The sequence below is a fragment of the Pithys albifrons genome, chromosome 21 (genome assembly GCF_047495875.1).
Source record: "Pithys albifrons albifrons isolate INPA30051 chromosome 21, PitAlb_v1, whole genome shotgun sequence".
NCBI lineage: Eukaryota > Metazoa > Chordata > Aves > Passeriformes > Thamnophilidae > Pithys > Pithys albifrons.
The window spans coordinates 2628507-2649951 of NC_092478.1; the positions used below are offsets into that span (position 1 = coordinate 2628507).

The 21445-nt window shown below is 50.5% G+C and overlaps 1 protein-coding gene across 1 annotated transcript in view; it reads right to left on the reverse strand.

The window, feature by feature from the left end:
• Positions 1–19142: 19142 nt before the first annotated feature.
• Positions 19143–21445, reverse strand: part of CRCP (CGRP receptor component) — a 33914-nt gene continuing 31611 nt past the window's right edge. The window contains exons 6-7 of the mRNA XM_071574834.1: positions 19947–20076; positions 19143–19217 (exon numbers count right to left, since the gene is read on the reverse strand). Coding sequence (XP_071430935.1) covers positions 19201–19217; positions 19947–20076 — 147 coding nt within the window. The 3' untranslated portion in view covers positions 19143–19200. The remainder of the gene's footprint in view (positions 19218–19946; positions 20077–21445) is intronic.

Genomic DNA, 21445 nt, shown 5'->3' on the forward strand with positions numbered 1-21445 from the left:
GTATGTAACTGGATTTTATGCCCAGAAAAGTCAGGGCTATGAGTCAGCCACAAGATGATGTTAGCAAAGCAAAACCAAGGCTTTGTTTCCTCCTTCTGCACACACTAATTCTCCTTCCCTCCCCCTACATGGAGCAGGTCAAGACCTTTTCCCTCAAGTTCATGCAAAAAATGTTGAAGATTTTTAGCTTAGTCAAGAGGCAAGTCATTCATTTGTACTTTATGTTAAGACAGTTTTCTTCAAACAGTGTTGTTGTTTAAAGCATTTCCTGCCAGAGGAAAAAAGATGATCCTTTACCACCCAGTAACAAAAAATCCTCTTGAGCTCCACAGCTCAGACTTTCACTTTGGAGGCTGGAAAGGGACCACCTCCCTCTTCTCATGTTCACCCAGAGAGCTTTTTCCAAGGCTAAAATGAGAAGACAGCAACAGTGGCATTATCCATCCTAAAAAAAAGAAATCCAACCCTATATATATATATATATAAAGCATTTTTTAGTGATTAACTTGTCCTCTGCTTTCATGCCTTGAACTTCTGGCTCAGATTCTGGTACCAGGATCATCTTCTAGGAAGGGCAAGTGTGGTAGTGCAGCTTAGATTTTTGTGGATTATGTTTTGTTCCTGCAGTGCCCAAGTGCAGGGAACAACATCCTTCTATAGCTCACACTGGAGGAACTACAGAAACATTATTCACATCTTTGCAGTCTCTACATTTTTTTTTGTTTGGTTTAAATCTAACTCTGAAAAATTTCAAAGGCCACTGTTTGACCTCATGAAAATGCTGTTAAGGACTTAAAGAAGCAAATCTTAACCATGTCAGTACCTTCCCTACCTCTTACTGCCCCTTCTCTTTTCCTCTGTAAAAATAAACCCTGGAAAGGCAGCAAAGACTGAGAATTCTCAGGAATCATCTTTGAAATAATACACATTTGGCAAAGTGGGGAGGATGCATATTTTTTAGAGGAAATTCTGTATTAAGCTGATCAAATAGTCCAAGTTGCACACAAGGTAAAGACTGTCAGCATTCTTTAATGAAAACTAAAAGGAATTCCCTAAACCCTTTCCTTCAGTGACCTGGTTTGTTTGTGGTTGTTTGTGTGTGTTCACCACAAAGAAGATTGCAGAGGAAAGCCAAGAGTTACATGATAATGGTATAGCACAAACCCAGGGAACACGACTGAAATATTCCCAGCACTCCCCTCCAAACCATCCAAACCATCACAGGCTCATTTAGGAGATGGTCCAAAAATAAATTGAGTATTCAGGAAACATTCTTATCCCTTCAAAGCAGCATTTGCACCATCACCTTAATGATTCCCCCAGAGACTGGAGATGTTTTACCACCAGTCAGGGAACAGATAAGGAAATCCAAGCAAAATACTCAAAAGCTAAAAATAAACCCCAGGAAGCCTCGAGTAGCAAGTCCATCTTTAGCTTTTTAAGTCCTCAGGCTCTCAAGCCCTGCAGCTGTTCCCCCCCAGATTGCTCTTATTAGTCAAACAGGAAACAAGGATGATAAAACAGGATGAGCAATTTCTATTCACCTCCACAAAGAAATGATGGAGTCCACAAAGAAAGTGGCAGAAAACATCTGGGCTGAGAGAGAACCACCTGGATCTAGTGATGCCAGTCCTCATGGAGAGCTGATTCCCAACTGGAACGACAGAACAAAGCTGGACAAGCCCAGGGAATGCAGATGTGTGAACAACTTTCCCTTGCAGTTCACTCTGTAGAGCTATATTAGTATTGTTTACACATTTACATTCCTTTGAACCTACACCTCTTTTGTTGCCTTTTTTTTTCTCCTCAAAACTTGAAGCTCTGAAAAATGTAAAAGGCCAAATGAACCTTCATGGTCATAGTCTGTTGCTGAATTTAAATTTTTTATATTGGGGGATACCACGTACTATGTAATGACTCCATAATTTCTATTACAATCATGTTACAAAGAGTAAAAATAGATATTCTTATATTCATGCATTTCCATCATATAATCAATAGAAAAAAGATAAAGTTTTATACTTTGTTTTTACCTGTTATTCCCCCCCCAAAAAACAGCTTTCTTCATAATCCTCCCTTAGACAGATAAACACACACATGAATAAATATTAATGTGTGTAAACAGAAATTCAGAACTGTTTGTCCTTCCCCTGAATTTAACAACACTTACAGGTTTCCTTAACAAGCATTAGAAAACACACACCAGACCCAAACCAGCCAATAAGATTAACAAAGCACTCAAAATTCAGCATTTTTAGGTTTCTCCACATTTAAGATCTCTAAAATGAGTTTAAAACACAGCTAATTAAAAGTTTGTGCTACAAAGCAAAGAAAATAACTCCACACATTCTGCTCCACTTACATATGGAATATATACAGCAAATTATCAGGATTTGCCTCTAGGATGGTAAAAAAGAGTTAGCAACAAGCTCCCAGTTATGCAAGAACAAACAGGATTTGTTAAGTTCTACAGTTACAGTTCAACAAAAGGAATTTTACTGGCAACACACGGAGGCTTCGAGCTCTTTAAAGTGATGCAGAAAGGAAAAAGGAGGACAAAAAGTCAGTGGGACACCAAGAGCAGAAGAGCAGCTGCTCTGTGTGCTCCTGTGGCTCAGAGGGATTTCAGCACCCCTTTACAGGGCAAAGAACTGCAGAGAAAACACCCAGAGCTACAAACCTGCCCAGGGCACTCATAGAGAACACCCAGAGCTACAAACCTGCCCAGGGCACTCATAGAGAACACCCAGAGCTACAAACCTGCCCAGGGCACTCATAGAGAACACCCAGAGCTACAAACCTGCCAAGGGCACTGAGAGAACACCCAGAGCTACAAACCTGCCCAGGGCACTCTCAGAAAACACCCAGAGCTACAAACCTGCCCAGGGCACTCATAGAGAACACCCAGAGCTACAAACCTGCTCAGGGCACTCTCAGAAAACACCCAGAGCTACAAACCTGCCCAGGGCACTCTGAGAGAACACCCAGAACTACAAACCTGCCCAGGGCACTCTCAGAAAACACCCAGAGCTACAAACCTGCCCAGGGCACTCATAGAGAACACCCAGAGCTACAAACCTGCCCAGGGCACTGAGAGAGAACACCCAGAGCTACAAACCTGCCCAGGGCACTCATAGAGAACACCCAGAGCTACAAACCTGCCCAGGGCACTCTCAGAACACCCAGAGCTACAAACCTGCCCAGGGCACTCTCAGAAAACACCCAGAGCTACAAACCTGCCCAGGGCACTGAGAGAGAACACCCAGAGGTACAAACCTGCCCAGGGCACTCTCAGAACACCCAGAGCTACAAACCTGCCCAGGGCACTGAGAGAGAACACCCAGAGCTACAAACTTGCCCAGGGCACTGAGAGAGAACACCCAGAGCTACAAACTTGCCCAGGGCACTGAGAGAACACCCAGAGCTACAAACCTGCCCAGGGCACTGAGAGAGAACACCCAGAGCTACAAACCTGCCCAGGGCACTGAGAGAACACCCAGAGCTACAAACCTGCCCAGGGCACTCTGAGAACAAACACCCAGAGCTACAAACCTGCCCAGGGCACTGAGAGAGAACACCCAGAGCTACAAACCTGCCCAGGGCACTCACAGACCAAGCGCAAGCGGCTTTTTTGCTGCGGCGCCGCCAGCAGCGATCCCGCTCCAGCTGAGCCACCACCGGGCCCGTCGGCGGCCACAGAGCCACGAACCCCACGGGGTTTGGAGTGACCTGGGCAGCCGGGAGGTGTCTCTGCCCCTGTCCGTGCCCGAGAGGGGCTTTGGGGTCCCTTCCACCCGCCACCCCGCGTCTCCCCGGCGGGACACGCTGTGTGTGCGGGTACAGCGGCAGCTCCGCCGGTGTCTCCTGCCCTCGGGGCCGCTCCCGAACGGCGGCACCGGCAGCGCCGGGCGCTGCTCCAGAGAGTGTTCCCTCCTCCCGCAGGGAAACTTTAGGATGTATCCCGCTGGGATCCGCGGGGAGCAGCGCTGCTGCCGTGCCGTGCCGTGCCGTGCCCTGCCTGGCCCGGCCCCCGCGGGCACCGACCCGGTCCCACCGCCGCCCCAGGCCGCGGCCGCTGCAGCCCGGCCGAGAAGAGCAGCAGCTCGGGCGGGGCACGGGTGGCTCTGGGAACGGCCCCACCTGCCCCAGGTGCGCTGCGGGAGCGGCCCCTCCTCACCTGCGCTGCTGCTGGAGCCGCGCGGCAGCCGCACCGCTGCCCCTCCTCCGCCGCGGCTCCCCTCGGGCACCATCGCAGTGCGCAGGGTGCGGCACCGGGATCGCCACAGCGATCGTGACCGGCACCGAGATCGCGACAGGGAGAGGGATCGCGACACGGACCAGGACCGGGACCGGCCGCGCCGCCGCCTCCCCCCAGCCGCGCGCCCGCGGTTGCCATGGAGATCGCAGCCACGCCCTGATTGGTCGCGGGCCTCGATGTGTCGCGGCGCGCGGTTGGTCCCGCGCCTCTGATTGGCAGTTGCGAGGGGGCGTGGCCGTTAAACCCCGCCCCGCGGGAACATCTGGCGCGCACATCTGGCGCGGGCACAGCTGGGCGGCGGCGGCGGCGCCACGTGAGCGTCTGGCGGGGCCCGCGCGCCGCCGCATCTGGCCAGCTGTGCCACACAGATGTTGTCGCAGGCCCGACATCATCGTCTTGGCACCCGCCGCGCCAGCCGCTGCCGGGGGGAGAGGCGGGTTGGTGGCTCTCGAGCGTGTCACCCGCTGGGTTGGCCCTCAGAGAGGAGCGTCCTGCGGGTGAATCCAGCCCAGGCACGCAGTGCCCCCGTCCCGGGCAAAGGGTTTCAGTGCAGCGCTCTGAGTGTCCCGTAAGCTGAGGGAAATGACAGCCCGGCTTGAGCACCGTGTGCCCACCGCGTGTGCAGCTGTGAGCACATCTGGAGAGGCGGCAGCCGCGCCAGCTGCTGGCACATCTCCCAGCTCTGCCCCACAGCCGGGTGACTCGGCCAGGCAAGGAGTGAGGATGACCTGAACCAGCTCTTCACCCCAGGAAGGGCATTTCTAGGAGGAGACACACATTGTACAGATTAACTCGGCTCTAAACTAACAAAGAGTGGCCCTGGGCCATCCTAACCACTTCCTTCTCAGTGCTCCACGCAGAAAGTCAGCTTTTGTTCCTCAAGAGCAGGAAAACAGGTTGAATCAGACTTGTTAACACAGTGACATGTAAAAGCTAAATCAAACTGAAAACGTATTTCTTTACATACAGGAGCTCTGGCCCAGCTGCCACGGTGTTTGCAGACAAACACCCTGAGGAAATGTCAGTGCTGTTGCAGGGTCACATCAAGGGGAACAATCCCATGGGACATTCCCCAGATTTTTGTTGCTTGCCAAACGGGGAAAAAAGTCAGCCAAAGAAATTTAAGATTCCAAAATTCAGCCTGGGAAAAGCCACCTCTGCCATGAGCAGAGTAAAGGACACTCATCCTGCTCATCCCCAACAGATGTTTGTGCTCTTTGCCCTCTGTGTCCCAAATCCTCCTGTGGCTGGCACATCCCCTCTGCCATCCCTGCAGTGGGGCAGCCCAGCACGGGGCTGGCAGAGAGCTGGGGCTGGCAGAGAGCTGGAGCTGGCAGAGAGCTGGGGCTGGCAGAGAGCTGGGGCTGGCAGAGAGCACCACCATCAGAGAGACCTTGGTATGAAAAAGATGGAAACCACCGCGTGGGAGGACATCCCCTTTTAATCCCGAAATCCCTCAGACCGGGTCTGACTCATAGAATCATAGAATGGATTGGGTTGGAAAAGACCTCCAAGATCATCGAGTCCAACCCTTGGTCCAACTCCAGTCCCTTTACCAGATCATGGCACTCAGTGCCACGGCCAATCTGCGTTTAAAAATCTCTAGGGATGGGGAATCCACCCCCTCTCTGGGCAGCCCATTCCAATCCCTGAGCACTCTCTCTGCAAAGAATTTTTTTCTGATATCCAACTTAAATTTCCTTTGGCAGAGCTTAAGCCCATCGTGCCCCCTTGTCCTTTCTGAACTGAGGGGCCCAGAACTGAACACAACACTCAAGGTGTGGCCTCACCAATGCAGAGTCCAGGGGAAGGGTCACTGCCCTGGGCCTGCTGGCCACGCTATTTTTGATCCAGGCCAGGATCCCATTGGCCTTCTTGGCCACCTGGGCACACTGTTGGCTCATGCTGAGCTTCCTGTCCCTCAGTCCCCCCAGGTCCCTCTGCCTGGCTGCTCTCCAGCCACTCTGTGCCCAGCCTGGGGCGCTGCATGAGCTTGTTGTGGCCAAAGTGCAGGACCTGGCACTTGGCTTTATTGAACTTCATCCCATTGGAATCAGCCCATCTCTCGAGTCTATCCAGATCCATCTGCAGAGCCCTCCTGCCTTCCAGCAGGTCAACACTCCCTCCCAACTTGGTTTCATCAGCTGTCCTGTCTCCCAGAGGGATGGTACAAAATCAACAACCAGCTGGGCTTTGACGTCATCCGATCCCATGGGGTGGGGGCTGAGGTGACAGTGACACCGTCGGGACGGGGCAATTAATCACAGCTCATTACCTCGTGCCTCAGAGCCCTTGCAAAGGGCCTGCCATAAAACTTTTATGAGCCTGCCAGGACATGGTTTGCACCAACACACGGCTGAGCTGCTCCTGCTTCACTGAGGTGCTGTCAAAGGGGTGAACATGGTGGTGCAGCTCATGTATGTTCTATTTGCTAAGAAATCAATATTTTCCACGTGAACAGATACCAGTGACAAGTATTTTCATTGCATGAAAGGCAGTGCCCTGTGAGGTCTGAGTTTCCAGAGTCCCCGACACCCCTCAGGCTTTAGACACAGAGAGCACAGAAAAACCAACAGCTCCTTTCAGGTGGTAAAATCCCTTTCACATTTCTCTTCCCTGACAGCTATTGATGAGGAATAAATGGCCTTTGCTCCCAAATGCAGCTGGATTTGAACTAACAATTTAAAGATGAAACAATCTGGATCCTGTTTCCAGTAAGTTTCCCTCAATCCATTAAACAGCACTTTGCAGGCGCCTTTATTGGTTTTTCTTTTATGGCTTTAACTGTGACTCACACAGATAGTCCCTTTTAAAGCCTTCCAATCCGTGGCAATCAAACAGTCCCTCCAGGGGGAGAAAAAGGCTGTTCTCCGAGGGGACAGGGGGAAGCACCAGGGGAAAGCAGACAGAGCTGCTGTGTGCAGTGGTGCCCCACGCTGGGTCCTCTTTAATCAGCGTTCAAATAACCCATCAAATACTGCATCACTCACCGTCTGGGTGCAGACAGAGCTCAGCTCCCGCTTGCTGCTGGTGAATAAGCACCACGAGGAGTGACAGCACTTAACTCTGCTCATCTTTGACATTTGCATTGCCTCTCCCTCGTTGGCCTGTTCCTGGTTTTTTCCCACAGCTCCAGAAGGAGCACAGGAGGGTCCTGGTGGCTGTGCCTGCTTTTTGCCCAGTTTTCCCTCAGCAGACACATGGCTTGCTGTTGTTCCTGTGCTTTCAAGTTCCAGCTGTGCCACATGGTATGTCTGGGACTGCTGGTGGTGGGAGGAGGATGAAGGAAAAGCATCCCTGAGTCCTGAAAGCTGCTGCTGTTCAGGAGCCTACACTAAGCTCTATTTCCATGTTATTTCCAAATGGGACCCACAACACAAACCAGACTTTTTCTCCACAGTGGCAGAGATCAGCTGGATGTGGTGGCTGCATGGATGATGCTCCATCCAGGGCACAGGAGGGTCCAGGGCAGGCTGGAGGAGCCAGGCACACCCTGCACAGCCTCAGGCAGCCCAGCCTGGCACAGCTCCAGCTGCAGGGACAGATGTTGCTGCCTGACACCCACCCCAGGGCCTGCCTGGGGAGCAGCCCCTTTCCTGCCACATCACACGAGTTGTGTGAGCGAGCTCTGTCCCCAGCATTGCTGCCCTGACCTCTGCCAGCTGGAGGTCTGGTACATTCAGAGGCAAAAATGAGGCTTTTTTTCCCTCCCTGGATTTCCAATCCAATGCTTTTCCTGACACCAACTCCACTCCAAACATCTTCCTGAACTCAGTTCCAGTGTGATATTTAAAAGCAAGAGAAACCTTGTTACTCCAGATCCCCTGGCCCTCCTCCAGGAGTATTTCACCTTAATTCCACCTTCCCAATCCTAAGAATGCAAAGAATTTCCCTCTGGCTCTGTCCAGCTCATTCCTGCAGCCCTGAGCAAGGAGAGCTGAGCTTGCTGGCTTAGGCAATTCTTGTCAGAACTGTTAAATTTTATTCTTTTTCCTCGAATACCTCAGCAGCCATTGCACAACCCAATTTTGGCTGGCTGCTCTTGCATGAGGAGGATCTCTCCTTCACTGAGAGGCAGCTGGAGGAGGGTTGGTGCTTGTGGTTTTCATCCCTGAACTCACCAAAGGCGGATTTGAAAGCCAGGGAGGGGTGAAGGGCTCAGCTGCCACTTTGGCCTCAAAACATCTCCCTGTTCCCCCCGTTGTAAAAGGCTGTACATCAATGGAGCCTTTACAGAAAGAATTGGGGGACAGAGGGATTTGGAGGATACTGAGAGGATAAAGCACAAAGCAGTGGGGTTGGAGTTCAGCTTGTCCTGCGGGTCTGGGAAATTCAATTGGCCTCTGGGTAGAAGTAATTCAGAAATGCCAGCCCCACGTGTCCCCTGGGCTGTCCCAGAGCCCAGAGCATGGCTGGGCATTCTCCCCTCCCTGGGCAGAGTGTGAGTGCTGAGTGCTGAGCTGGCTCTGTGTCAAAGATGTGCTTAAGTCAATCCTGTTATCTGTGCCTTTCTGGGGATGAATAAACAGCCCTCTGACCATAGGGAAAAAGGAAGGACTTAATACCTTAGTGACAAACTCAACTGCCAACCACTAAATCAGCACAGACTTCAGGCCCTGGGTGAGTGCTTGGATGTCCCTCTCCACATCCTGGGCTCTGAGATGCCCCAAATTGATCCTGGGCTGAGGGTGATTCCCATCCCTGCCCTGCTTCAGGGATCTGGAATAACCCACTCCTGGCTGCACATCCCAGCAGGATGGGGAGCAGTGGGGGCAGGTGACACCCAACAGTGTCTGTAAGTGCTGACTGAGCCAAAAAACCAGCCTGGACTCAGGGAAGAGTTACAATTCTCAGAGAAGAAAATCCAAAACCTGTGTCCACAAGCCTCTGAGATGAGGGAAAACAGGTCCCACAAGACATGAAGCTGATGCCATTCCCCTGCATGCCCTGACAGCTGGAGAATGAGATGGTTGTGCTGAATCAATGTTTCTGCACCCAAAATCCCACCTTTGCACCTCCCCCAGTCTGTCTTGGGAGCAGAGCAAACCTGCCAGCCCTGCACCCAGGGAGGGCATGGGTCAGCTTGGGAGGATGCCAAGGTCTGTCTCTGCATTTCCAGAGCAACACTCATTTTTGTTGCTTTTCTCATGTACCAGTGACAGTGCAGTGCAGAGTTTGCCCTTGGCAGGGCAAGGCTTGCCCAGGGGATGCCAGAGCAGACTGCTGGGCATTTTTTATGCCTCCCCACAGCCAAAGCCACCCAAACCAAGCTGTGGGAATCACTGTGGGACCAGAGAGCTGCCATTCTTGGTGTTTGCCTGCACAAAGCCTCAGCTGCCAGCACAGGATCCACAGCATCATCCTTGTGCCAACCTGAAAGCATCACTCCTTCACCTCCAGCTCTGCCCTGGGCTGCCAGGCAGTGATTCCTGGGCAGTGATCCCTGGGCCATGCAGGGTTTGGACTCATCCAGCTCCTCACCCATCCCAGGCTGTAGCTGCATCCACCTGCCAGGAAGGGCATCAGCCTGAAAAACTGAGCTCAGCTCACCTCTCATTGCCTGGAGTCCCATAGAAAGGCAAAGCCTGGCATGGGTCTGGTTGCACATTGGGCAATTTTCTGAGCCATCCTCATTGCCCAGAGTCCCATAGAAGGCAAAGCCTGGCATGGGTCTGGTTGCACATTGGGCAATTTTCTGAGCCAGACCCTCCCTGCTCAAACCACGTGGGTGCTGCAGCCCCAAGAAACTTCCCCCTCTCCCCCAGCCCCAGCTGAGATCCCTCCTTTCCCCAACCCCAGCAGGGCCAGCTCCACCACCAGCACCATGCAGGGTTGGCTTTGCTGCTGCAAGCACCACATCAGGAGGATTTAAACTGAGATTACTGAAGTCAGAAGAATAAGGACTTTTTTTCAGGTAGCTACAGCCTGACCTTAACCCACCTGTGGCTCAGAGAGGATCGAGGCAGTTCCTACCCCGACCCCACAAGGCAGCATTTTGTGATAAATGGCTCCATTTCCCCCATCTCTGTCTGATCCTGTCTCTGCTGCTTTCTAGATGTGACAGCTGAGGGCTGATCTTGCCGTGTGTCTGCAGAAACAATCCAGGGGAGTGGAATATCCGTGCTCAGCTCTCACCCCTTTCTCCAGGCAGAGTGTTTGAGGCATCACAGGGATTTATTTCACAGGGAGATCTTTCCCCCAGCTGTGAGGGGCAGAATCCTCAGGTTTTTCCAGCTGGTGGGCAGGCCCAGCCATTCAATAAATACAGAAGTGGGTGTTTTTCCAGGCTCAGTGCAGGAGGGAATACTCTACAGGAATCTTCCCCTGTCCTTGGCTTGGCCTCAGCTGCTGATGTGGCACAACAGACACAGCAGAGCATGGGGACATCTGAGAACAAGGCTAATTCCTCCCCCTTCTTTAGGTTTTCCTAAAAATATATATATTAGGAAAAAAAAGGCAGTATCACAGACACTGGCTAAGCTGGAGCTTTTATAAAGTCTCACAACCACAGTGCTGAAGGCATTGCCTTTGAGTGATGTGTGATGCTCTCAGCTGACCCTGAAGAGAAGAGGGATAAGGTGTTTCTTGTGGGGCTTGTCCCCTGAAGATTAAACAGCTGAAAATCTCCAGCAGTTTGCAGGATCAGGTCCCGAGTTAGTAAAGCTTTACCACGTGGGGTGGCCACTTAATGAGCTAAATATCCAGCAGTTTATTTGTAATGCTGAGGATACAAGAAATGATCTCATCTGTGCCTGGAAAACAGCACAAGGAGGTGAAAGAGCAGCTCACAAATCCCAGAATAAAAAAAAAATAAATTAAACCAACTGCAAAGACACAGAGCTCTGCTTGCAAGGGATCAAAGGTTTCAGATCCTCTGGTTGGGATGGTGGCAGTGAGAGCTCAGTGCCAGCAGTGCCATCTCCTCCTGCACGGGCAGCTGGCTCTGACCCTGCAGAGTTTCCCTGGGAGGAGTTGCCAGCTTGGCTGCTCTTGCAGGACTTGGCTCTTGTAACCACAGCAAAAATATCCTGTCCTCTAAATCTGTTGGCAGCTCTGCCATGTGCAAGGCACAAGCATTTGGCAGCAAGGAGTGCCCAGCAGGTCCATCCCACATCCCCACTCCAAGGAGCAGGAATTACACTTCTGGAGGTGTAAATAGCCTTAAAATGACATAAAGCTCTGAAGGAACACCACTAAAGCTGCTCAGGAAATGATGCACCCACTTTTCTTTGAGTTTCCTACATGTGAAGTTCAAATTCACACTGTTAAAGATGAGACAAGACAGAATTTAAATGGCATCCCCCACCACGGCTCCTTGTTCCAGACATGCAGCGTTTTCATCACCTCCTGCATGGCTAAGCTTGATTTTGTCAGCTAAAAGAAATTCAATTTAACCTGAATTCTCCCTCCACAGGGGCTGTCATGGACTTGTCAGGCTCTTTGGAGTGATGGGAGTGGTGAAATCCAAGTGTGGATTTCACACCTGAGGGTGTGAGGACATCTGAAATCTTCACCCACCAAAAAATGTCCTAAATAGAATTACAAATTCATTGTAGACAAGCTCAGAGTAACATGGTTTAGTTTCAGGTAGAGATGAGGAGCAGAGAATTGCACTCAGGGATCCTTAGGGGTCTCTTTTCAACTTGATCTATTCTATGACCTCCTCTCTTATTCTATAAACACACACACAGAAATATACACATGAATTTCTGTCCCAGCCTGTGTTTTTTTGGTGGGGTGGCCTTGGCTGAGTGCTGGGCTCCCACCCAGCCCCTCTCACTGCCCTCCTCAACAGGACAGGGAAGAATTTATGGTGGAAAACAAGCTCCTGGGTCAAGTCAGGAGACACCAACACAACTTCCCAAACTGCCCACCGAGCACGTTTTCCCAGCACAAAGGGCCAGGACACAGCGAGGCTGCTCTGGGGTGGCTCCTCCAGTGACTCAGACAATGTGACTGTAGGACCAACCCTCCTGAATGTGTTTGGGGAACTCTGCCAGTGCCTGCATTTGATTTCTTGCCTAAACCCTGGCCAGCTTAATGCAACATCAGCTTGGAAGCCATAAAACACGAGGCAAACAATGTAAACCAATGCAAGCAGCAGAATTTAACAGGAAACAGGCTGTGCTCTGTATTTTCTGGATCAGAGAGCAGCTGGCAGGCACAGCAACCATCACATCCAAAACTCCTCACATCCAGTTGCTTATTTGTAAGCAGGAATAAGGGGGCTGAAAGCTGATTTCAAGTGGGGTTTGGTGTTAATCATCTGTGCAGCACTTAAAATTGGGCAAAAGGCAGAAAAGCCACAAAAAGAGACAGACAAAATACCACTAAACTAAAAGCCTGGAGGAAAAGCAAGTAGCAGGATGAATGTGATGCCAGGAGATGGGGGGGATTTACTGCCTTTTTAAGGACTGGCATTGCTGGGGAGATAAATGTCTGTGCCCTGGAGCTGGAAATAACTGCACTTAACACCTCCCTGGGGTATTTTAGGGCAGGCAAGAGGCTGGCAGGAAGCTCCTGTGTCACTTCTGCCCCCAGCAGACCAAGGCTGACTTTCCTCCCAGCCATGGTCAGGGTCACCAATGTCACCTGGTGTGGGGACAATCAATCCCGTGGGGCTGCAATCAGGGACAAAGGCAAACCCTGCTGGCAGGACTGGGAGAAAGGTGTGTGCTGGAGGGTGGCACCTGAGACAGGAGTCAGGGCTGATACAATCCCTCTCACAGGCTGATTAAATTCCACTAAAATCCACTCCCATTCATCCCCCACCCCTCGATCCCCTCTGTGTGACAACACACAGCTCCAGATGGGATCCCACCCAAACCAGCCACTGCCATGGCCTCAACCCACTCGTGGAGAGGCATCCCACTCACCCCCAGGTGGGGCAATGCCACCCCCAACTCACGGCACTGCTGCATTTCATCCTCTGCCACTCCAAGGGGCGGCTGCGGTGCCCGCGGGCAGCACTGAGGGCACTGAGTGCCCGCTCCGGGCAGGTCCTGTCCTTCCCACGGCACCCACTGACCACCACAGGGATCACCAGTGGGGGAAGAGGGCTCAGCCTGGAGCTGGCCCTGATTTGGGGCAGATTGGGAGGGTCTCAGCACGGGCAGAGGCGGCTCAGGACACGCATCGGGTCCTCCTCGCTGATCTCTCCCCACCAGCTGCTGCTTCTCCCCCACCCGCTTTTATAGGAGCCTGGTGGCTCCCATTGGCTGGGCCCACACTCATTATAGCAGCCACCATGACCCATTTCAATTGCATTAAATAATTTCTCAGTTCATTGTCCTGCAGAGATTAGTTACACATAAGCATGTTTTAATGATTAACTATTGGGCTCTGGAAGAAAGGCCCAATCCTCAGATTTCCTCTGACTCTCCCTCCCCTCCTGCCACTTCCAGTTCTCTGCTGCATCCCCAGTCTCTCAATATTCATGGTTTTCCTTGGAGCCTCCTCTCCTGGACTGATAGAACCAGCTCAGCTGGCACTGGAGGGAAGGCTTCAGGTCCAGAGCTGTGGGAAGGGAGGGAAAAAAACTGGGAAAAGCTCAAACCTCAGTGTCCAAAGAGGAAGAATCAGCATTTGGAGGCTGAATCATGAAGCAGCAGTGTTTGGAGAGTCAGTCACAGGTTTGGGGGTGAACTCCCAGACACTGCACTTCCCATCTCATCCCACCAAAGCTGGTGGTTTCCAGGATCCTGCTGCAGGCACCTGGCATGGATGGGCAGCGCCAGCAGCACACAGGGAGGAGTTCCATGCCCTCCACCAGCTTCTTGGAGCATCAGAAGCATTTTAGGGCCATTTCCAGCACAACAGCCCCAGGGTCTGATCTGCCTTCTCTGGTGGCTTTGAGTGCTGGAGTCTCACCTGAGGAGGACCAGGGGTGGGATTCACTCCCAAAGGCTTCAAAGCACAGCACACAACAGGCCCTTTTGCTCAGTGCCAAAGCTGGTCAAGGTGAGCAAAGGCACCAGTGCCATGTCCACCCTCCTGTGCCCAGGTACAGAGGCTGTAGCACCATCTGGGTGCTGCCATGAAGCCTCACCCAGCTGCCTCCCCAGGGTGGGTGGCAGAGATGCTGAGAGAGCCCTTCAGGTACCAGCCCTTGGGTACCAGCAGCACCAGGCACTCAGCCCTGCTGGGACCATCTGCAGCCTCCCTGAAGCCCCTGCAGGTCCCTTCCCAGCCTCACCATTTGCATCACACCCTTCCCAAAGACTTTTTGGCTTTTCCCATCTCTTTTCAGATGTTCTCTCACCCCATTTGGCTGGTTCCAGGCTGGCTTTATTGTAGGAATCTTAAAAGTTTAACAGCATCTCAGCTACGTTTGATGGCTGTTTTTATAAACACTCAAGTTAATAAAATAAAGCTCCTTAATGGAAAGGTATATTAATTTAAGCAACATGTGCAGGGAGACTCTTGCTCGTGGCAAGCAAAAGTTCTGGGGCTTAATAAATGTTTCCCAAGTGCTCTCTGCATTTCAGTTGTGCTTTGGACACAGCTCTGATTTTTTCAGCACAGGCATTTCTGTTTGCTCAATAAAAACTTTGCAGCAGGATTTCTTTCTGTGGGAACAGAAAATATTTTCTCTGTCAACGTCTCCAGCAGCTCCAACCTAAACAATTCCCTCCTGGACTCCCCTCAGGAAGTTGGTTGGCTCCCACCAGGCACCTCCACAGCCCTTTGGAAAGGGGCTAACCTGACCTTCCCCACTCTGGGATGGTTAGAAAATATCAATAAAAAATAGAAAATGGCTTTAAAGGTACTTTGGGCTTCTTTAGAGACTTCCTTGGGCTCCTCTAGGGGTGTGGGGGTGGGATGCATCCAAACTGAAATGTTTTAAAGAGCTTTGACATCACAAGGACAATCAGTTCCCTGGTTTTTTTGCTGCAAATCCCCTCCCCTTTTACAGGATCTGGGGAGAGGACTCCCAATCCCTGATCTCACAGGGGAACATCAGGAGTGCTGGGTTATCAAGGTGGTGTGAGGGACTGGCATCCTCGGGGCATTTCTTGCTGCCCAGGGGAAGGGAAGAGGCTCTTTGCTCCTTCTGGTACTCACCACTCATCCATCCCCTGGAGATTTCCAGCTCCCTGCCTTGCTCTTCCCATGGCCCTGCCCACATCCCTGACATCACCAGCTCTACCAGTGCTCAAACTGGGTCTTCCCCACCATCAACAACCCCTTGCTGATGCCAAAAGGCTGGTTTTGGTGTTTCCAAGTTGCCCTTTACCAGCTCTGTCACCAGGGTAACACCGAGTGCTGCTCCCTCCATGTTTTCCTGGGTTCCAGGATGCTCAGCCACTTGTGGCTCTCGTGCCACCAAGGTCCAGAGAGCACCATCCACGTGCCCCAGCCCAGGGCCTGCTCCTGCAGCTGCAGTTTACACACAAGAGGATCCTGAGCAATTTATATCTCCTGCAGAAACACGATCCCTCAGTGATCACTGCACACATTAAATGTGCTGCTGCTCTGGGAATCATGGCTGTCCCTCACTGGAGAGGACACAGCCACCTGCCCACGATGCCAGTTCTTGGCTGCAAGGGAACCCTTTGGCTTCCTGGCTCAGCCCCACCCTTGGCCTTGATGCTGTGCCCAACTCAAGGGCACAGATGTTTTCCTTAGGAAGTCATTCCATGCCAGCTCAGCTCCCCATTACCTGTGCCACGAGCAGTGGGATGATGTGCAGCACCCACAGGATGTGCCTTCACAGTGGGCAATTCCCAGGGGCACAAGGCTGTGCTGTCTGCCAACTCCTTGCCCTGTGCAATTCCAAACTGGAGACCCTGTAAGGAACAACTTCCAAGTGTCCACTGCAGAGATGCAGGTCCATGGTCAGGTTGGGACTGCTGTGGGAAGGGAGCCCCGAACCCCGAGCACAATGGGCACCCACGTGCCCAGGATGGCACCACGGGCACAGCAGCACGTCATGGACACCCACACCCTGCCCCCAGAGCACAGGGAAGTTGAGGGCTGCTGCCTCCTCCCCAGCTCCCAGCTGGCAGCACAAAGGGCTCTTTTATCCGTGGGCATGCACAGAAATGTTAAACAGGCACTTGGGCAGCACTCCAGGCATCAACCTCACTGTGAACCCACATTCATTTGGCCTGGGGAATAACACTCAGAAAAACTCCAGAGAAAACTGCTGGAGCACCTTATCTCAGCAGCATCCTGGGAGGGCACATCCCTCACACCACAGGAGCCTCTTCTGAACAGACTCAGCTGCTCACTTGGAGCAACTCCATAAAACCCCATTTCAGCCTCAAGCAACTGATAAACCCCCAGCCAGGACACCAAATCCCACTGCAATCCTTCCAGTCTGTCCTGTTCTCTTTGCTGATATCCCACAAATCCAGTACTGGTGCTGTGTCAGAGCCTCCCACCTGCAAAGGGGCCACTCTGCACCAGGCAGGGATGGGAAGGGGCACAGGGGAGAACTCCCAGTGCTGAATCCCAGCCCTAAGTGAGAGCAGCCACTGCCCCTGTGCTGAGTGGGCAGATGGAAACACCCCGAGTTCACTGTGGGAGGAAGGGCAAACAGACTGACAGGAATGTTGAGGTGGGATGGGAGCTCTGGAGATCACCCAGTCCAACCCCCAGCTCAAGCAGAGACAACCAAGTCCTCTCCCTTCAGCCATCAGTTGGAAAAAACACGTATTTCCAACGGGACAAGGAGCAAAGTATGAACATGTGAATGCCATTTCAGTGTCCAGCCTCAGTGCAGTCTGGAGATCTGCTGCAGGAGCAAACCTGCTTCCAAGGAAAACCAACACTCCACATTTTGTGGGTTTGCTTTTGCTGCACACCTTTACCTGCTGAACTCACCACACAAAGACAAACCAAAGCCACGTTGCTCCCTGCTTGCCAAATTCTGCATTTCAGTGGTGGGTGGGCACAGCCCCACACACAGCCCTGCCACGGTGTGACCTCCACCAAAGCTGCTCAGCAGATCAGGAAGGATTTCCTGTATCTTCTGCAAAATTCCCTGTGGACATCTGATCCCAGTGTATCTGCTCCCCTTGCCCAGCACCAGAGCACAGCCAGGGAGGAGCAGCAGCTCCTTCTCCTCCCATAAAACAAAGTTTATTCTAATAAAACTTCTCCAGCCAAAGAATCCTCAAGCAAGTTGAGCCTCTCAGCCTTGAGTTTATGAAAAAAGAAACCTCAGGTGTTTTAAAGTATCACAACAGCAAAGGAATTCTGGCAGCTCATTCCCCCTTTCTCCCACTCAGAGCACAAGAGCTGCCCTGAGCATTCATCTGCCAAGATCCAAACACACAGCAGAGAAGAAAAGTGAGGAAGAGATAAAAAATGAAAAACCCCCCAAAATAATAAGCATTTCTTAAACATTCAGAAGGTGCTGAGCACTCTGTTTCTTCTCAGAAGTAGGGACTGAGCTCTTCAGTGCCCCACACACATAACTCTCCTTGCACCCCCAGAGCATCAGCCTCTCCTGGTGCCACCAAATGTCAGGGTCCATCTGCTGGGGTGTAACTGCTTAGAGAAGGAAACAAAAGGCAGCTCTGGGAGAGAGGCAGATCCTTCTGTAATATGCAAGACAGAGGAAGGATGGTGTCAGAGCAGCAGGGTGACATCTGCTTTCCACAAAACACTTCTGAGCTCAGGTTTTGGACATGGAGGAGAGTGAAAAAGCAACACAAACCTGCCCTCAGAGCCAGGAATTCCCCACCTGGACCTCCAGTGACTGTAGGTCTAAAAATCATTTCTTGCTGTAATGCAGATGCCAAAATCCCAAATCCTTTCACATGTTACAGAGTATTGCAGTTTTTAGTGAAATTTATGCCTGGTTTAAGCATCTTAATTGAGTCTGAACAAATGATCCATGCACTTAATAGATGTTTCCATCTGGAATTGATACTGATGGAAAGGTTTAAATACAACAGCAAGTGTTGAGTTCTTGTATTTTGTACCACAACAAGACAACAGGGATGCTGACAAAAAATCCCTCCTGATAACCAGCTGCCAATTCCCAGCATGGAACATCCAGCCACAGGGATCTGTTAAAACATCCTTGGCTGGCTAAAGATACTTAGGATCTGGTTCATTTGCTTTTTATAAGTTTAGATCATACTTCAATCCTTAATTTTAGAAAAGGACAGATAAAAATGTAAACACCCTCAGCCCAAGGCCACAGCATGTCAAACAACACCAGTGACTGCTGTGAATAAAAATGCTAATTTTAAAATTAATTGCATGGCATTCTGTGATATAATCCACTTATCTCTCTTGTTTTCTTGCACATTTAGAGAAAAAAATACACACTGATGTATCACAACACCACCCAGGACTTTCCCCCTCTTATACTACACCCACCCAGTCAACATGTACTTTTAGAAGACATTTAAGATAAATTATCTTTAAGAGGCAACAAATACATTTTCTAATAATTTTCTATCCTCTCCAAACATCAAAGAAGTTTAAATACCATGGAAACGTATCACAAATCCCCCAGACACTGGAATTTATCAGTCCCTTTCACATACAGCACAACTAAAGCTCAGAAAGCACAAATTCTTTGCATAAAAACACACAACAAAACCATGACAGACCTGAGGGGGGGAAAAAAGTCAGATATCTGAGATCTTCTATCTTGTCTGTAAGTCACAAAACTCCCAGGATGTACTTAAAATTTTATTTCTACTTCCAGTACATCCCAATAATTATACAGGAATGGTCTGCAGTCATAATATAAACCAGTGCCATGGTGGCTCCTGACTTTATGTGGGTAGAAACACACAAACAAATGATTTATTACAGCCATCAAGGCTTTCAAGCATTAAATCCTTGATCCTGAAATCCTTCACCAGACAAAAGCTCAGCACACAGAAAATTCTGCCTCATCCAGGACTGACTCTCATTCTCCTAAACCAGATCAGGACCTCGGTGTTGACTCATTTGTTCCACCACCACCAGCATGTTCACAGGAGTGATTTGTCTGTGGATAAATAATGGCATAAAAGTTCAGAGGGAAAACACACCCCTCACCCCTCAGTGTTCTGCTGTTTGTGTTTGTCAGAGCTTTAAGGTTGGAGCCCAGAGCCTCCCCTGCTGCAAAGTGGCCCAGCTCCTGGTTCCAGGGGCACTTTGGTGATGTGGATGTCTCTTTTATTGAGGAGGGACTGTCAGACACCCTTGGGAACAGATCCTTTCAGTTCCATGATGCCAACAGCCAGCTTGGCAGTGCCTGGCCAGAGCCCAGGCAGCTCCTGTGCCTCTCTCTGGCTCACCAGGCCCCCAAATCTCTGCACTGCAGCCCCTGCTCTGAAAGCCTCTTGGGCAATTCAAAAGCTTCTGAAAGCAATTATCATTATAGCCCTGCTGTGATAATTAAAACATTGCCAGCTGTGCAGAGCCCTATTCAAATGTACAGCTGTTCCAAGGGCAATGGAAAAATGACAAAAGCCCAGGATTCCTCAGGCTGCTCCAGCACCAACTCTGGTACTGCCAGCCCCAAATCCCCAAACAATAGAGTCCTTTTCCATGCCTTCTTCTAAACAATTGGTTCCCTCATCACCTCCAAGTAATAAAAATTGTAATATATTTTACAGTTATGTCCAGTACAGGATTAAACTGGTATCAAGTTACCAAAACCAGAAAAATATAAACTGATTGTCTTCTGAACTTGCTGCCAGCTTTGGTGCAGGTGCCTCCTAAGCTTGGCCACCTTTGTCTTCCACTGCCATTGCTGAGTCTCTCTGCTGTTCTTCTGGATCCCCTGGAAGGATAGTGGTGACTGTCTGCAGAAGGGCCTCAATCTGCTCCTCTGTGAGCCTCTCCTCGCTTTCTTCCACCATCTGCAGGGCAAAGAACAATCTGTTGTCATCATTAAATCCACACTTCCTTCCTCAGCTCCGGAAGGAAAGACTCAACTCATTGGGAAATAGTTTGTCAAAGGATGCAGGGCACAGTCTGAGCTCGTTACAAAAGCATTTGACAAAGCAGAACTCTTGCAATATTTAACAAAGCAGAAGAGCTCCATTGTTATGCACTACAATTGGCACTCTGGGATGAGATCCTGCTTTCCTTCCAACAGGGAAAACCCCACCCTGAGAACAGGCTTTCCTCCCTGCTTTCTCCTGAAGCCTCTCTCAAGCTACACATCCATGTCTTGAGCTGGGCTTTCCATTTAGCTCCTCTTCAGTCCCTCCTTCCAGCCCTGTTATCCCAAGTTTCTGTTTTTCCCAAGTTTCTGTGCCTTTCCCAAGTTTCTGTGTTTCCCCAAGTTTCTGTGTTTTCCCAAGTTTCTGTGTTTTCCCAAGTTTCTGTGCTTTCCCAAGTTTCTGTGCCTTTCCCAAGTTTCTGTGTTTTCCCAAGTTTCTGTGTTTTCCCAAGTTTCTGTGCTTCCTCAAGTTTCTGTGCTTTTCCCAGGTTTCTGTTTCCTCAAGTTTCTGTGTTTCCCCAAGTTCCTGTGCTTTCCCAAGTTTCTGTTTCCCCAAGTTCTGTGCCTTTCCCAAGTTTCTGTGCCTTTCCCAAGTTTCTGTGTTTTCCCAACTTTCTGTGCTTTCATGTGAGAACTGAAATGAGACATCCTGAGTGGGTCCCTGAGTGCTGCCACCTCACCTGGCAGTAACCAGGCCATAAAAGAACCCACCCAATCCTAGAGCAGCTTCACTTCCCTGGAATTGGCTTAGATTGGGAGATTCCTGAGTATAAAGGCATTTAAAAGCTCTGAGCAACACAAAATATGCTGTCACGAATGAACTCTGTGATTCCATGAGATTAATTAGGAACCTGCTCCCACTGTGGAGCTGTGGGAATTCTTCTATCACTGCCACCAGTAAAACAACTGCCCTAATTTATAGGCAGCTGTTAAAAGAGAAAAAAAGCTTGTCAGAGGACTGGAAAAGCAAGTCAGAGGAACTCTTCAAACACAAAGGAAACCAATTAGGATTGTGGGGGTTGAGTTTTCTTTCTTACACAAAATCCTTTAAAATGTCCTTTGAAGAGCAGTGATTTATATTAATTATGGTTCCAAGTCAATGCAGGTTTAATCAGCCCCAGCTATAAAGGGTGAGATGCCTCTTGCCTTCTGTAAAGCAGAGTGTTCAATTAACTTGGTTTTTAATTCAGTCCCACCAACCCTCTCTGCACAATGGGATCATCTTCCACCAGGATTGGCCCCAGATCCCTGCAAGGAAACACACTCCAATCCACTCCTGGAGC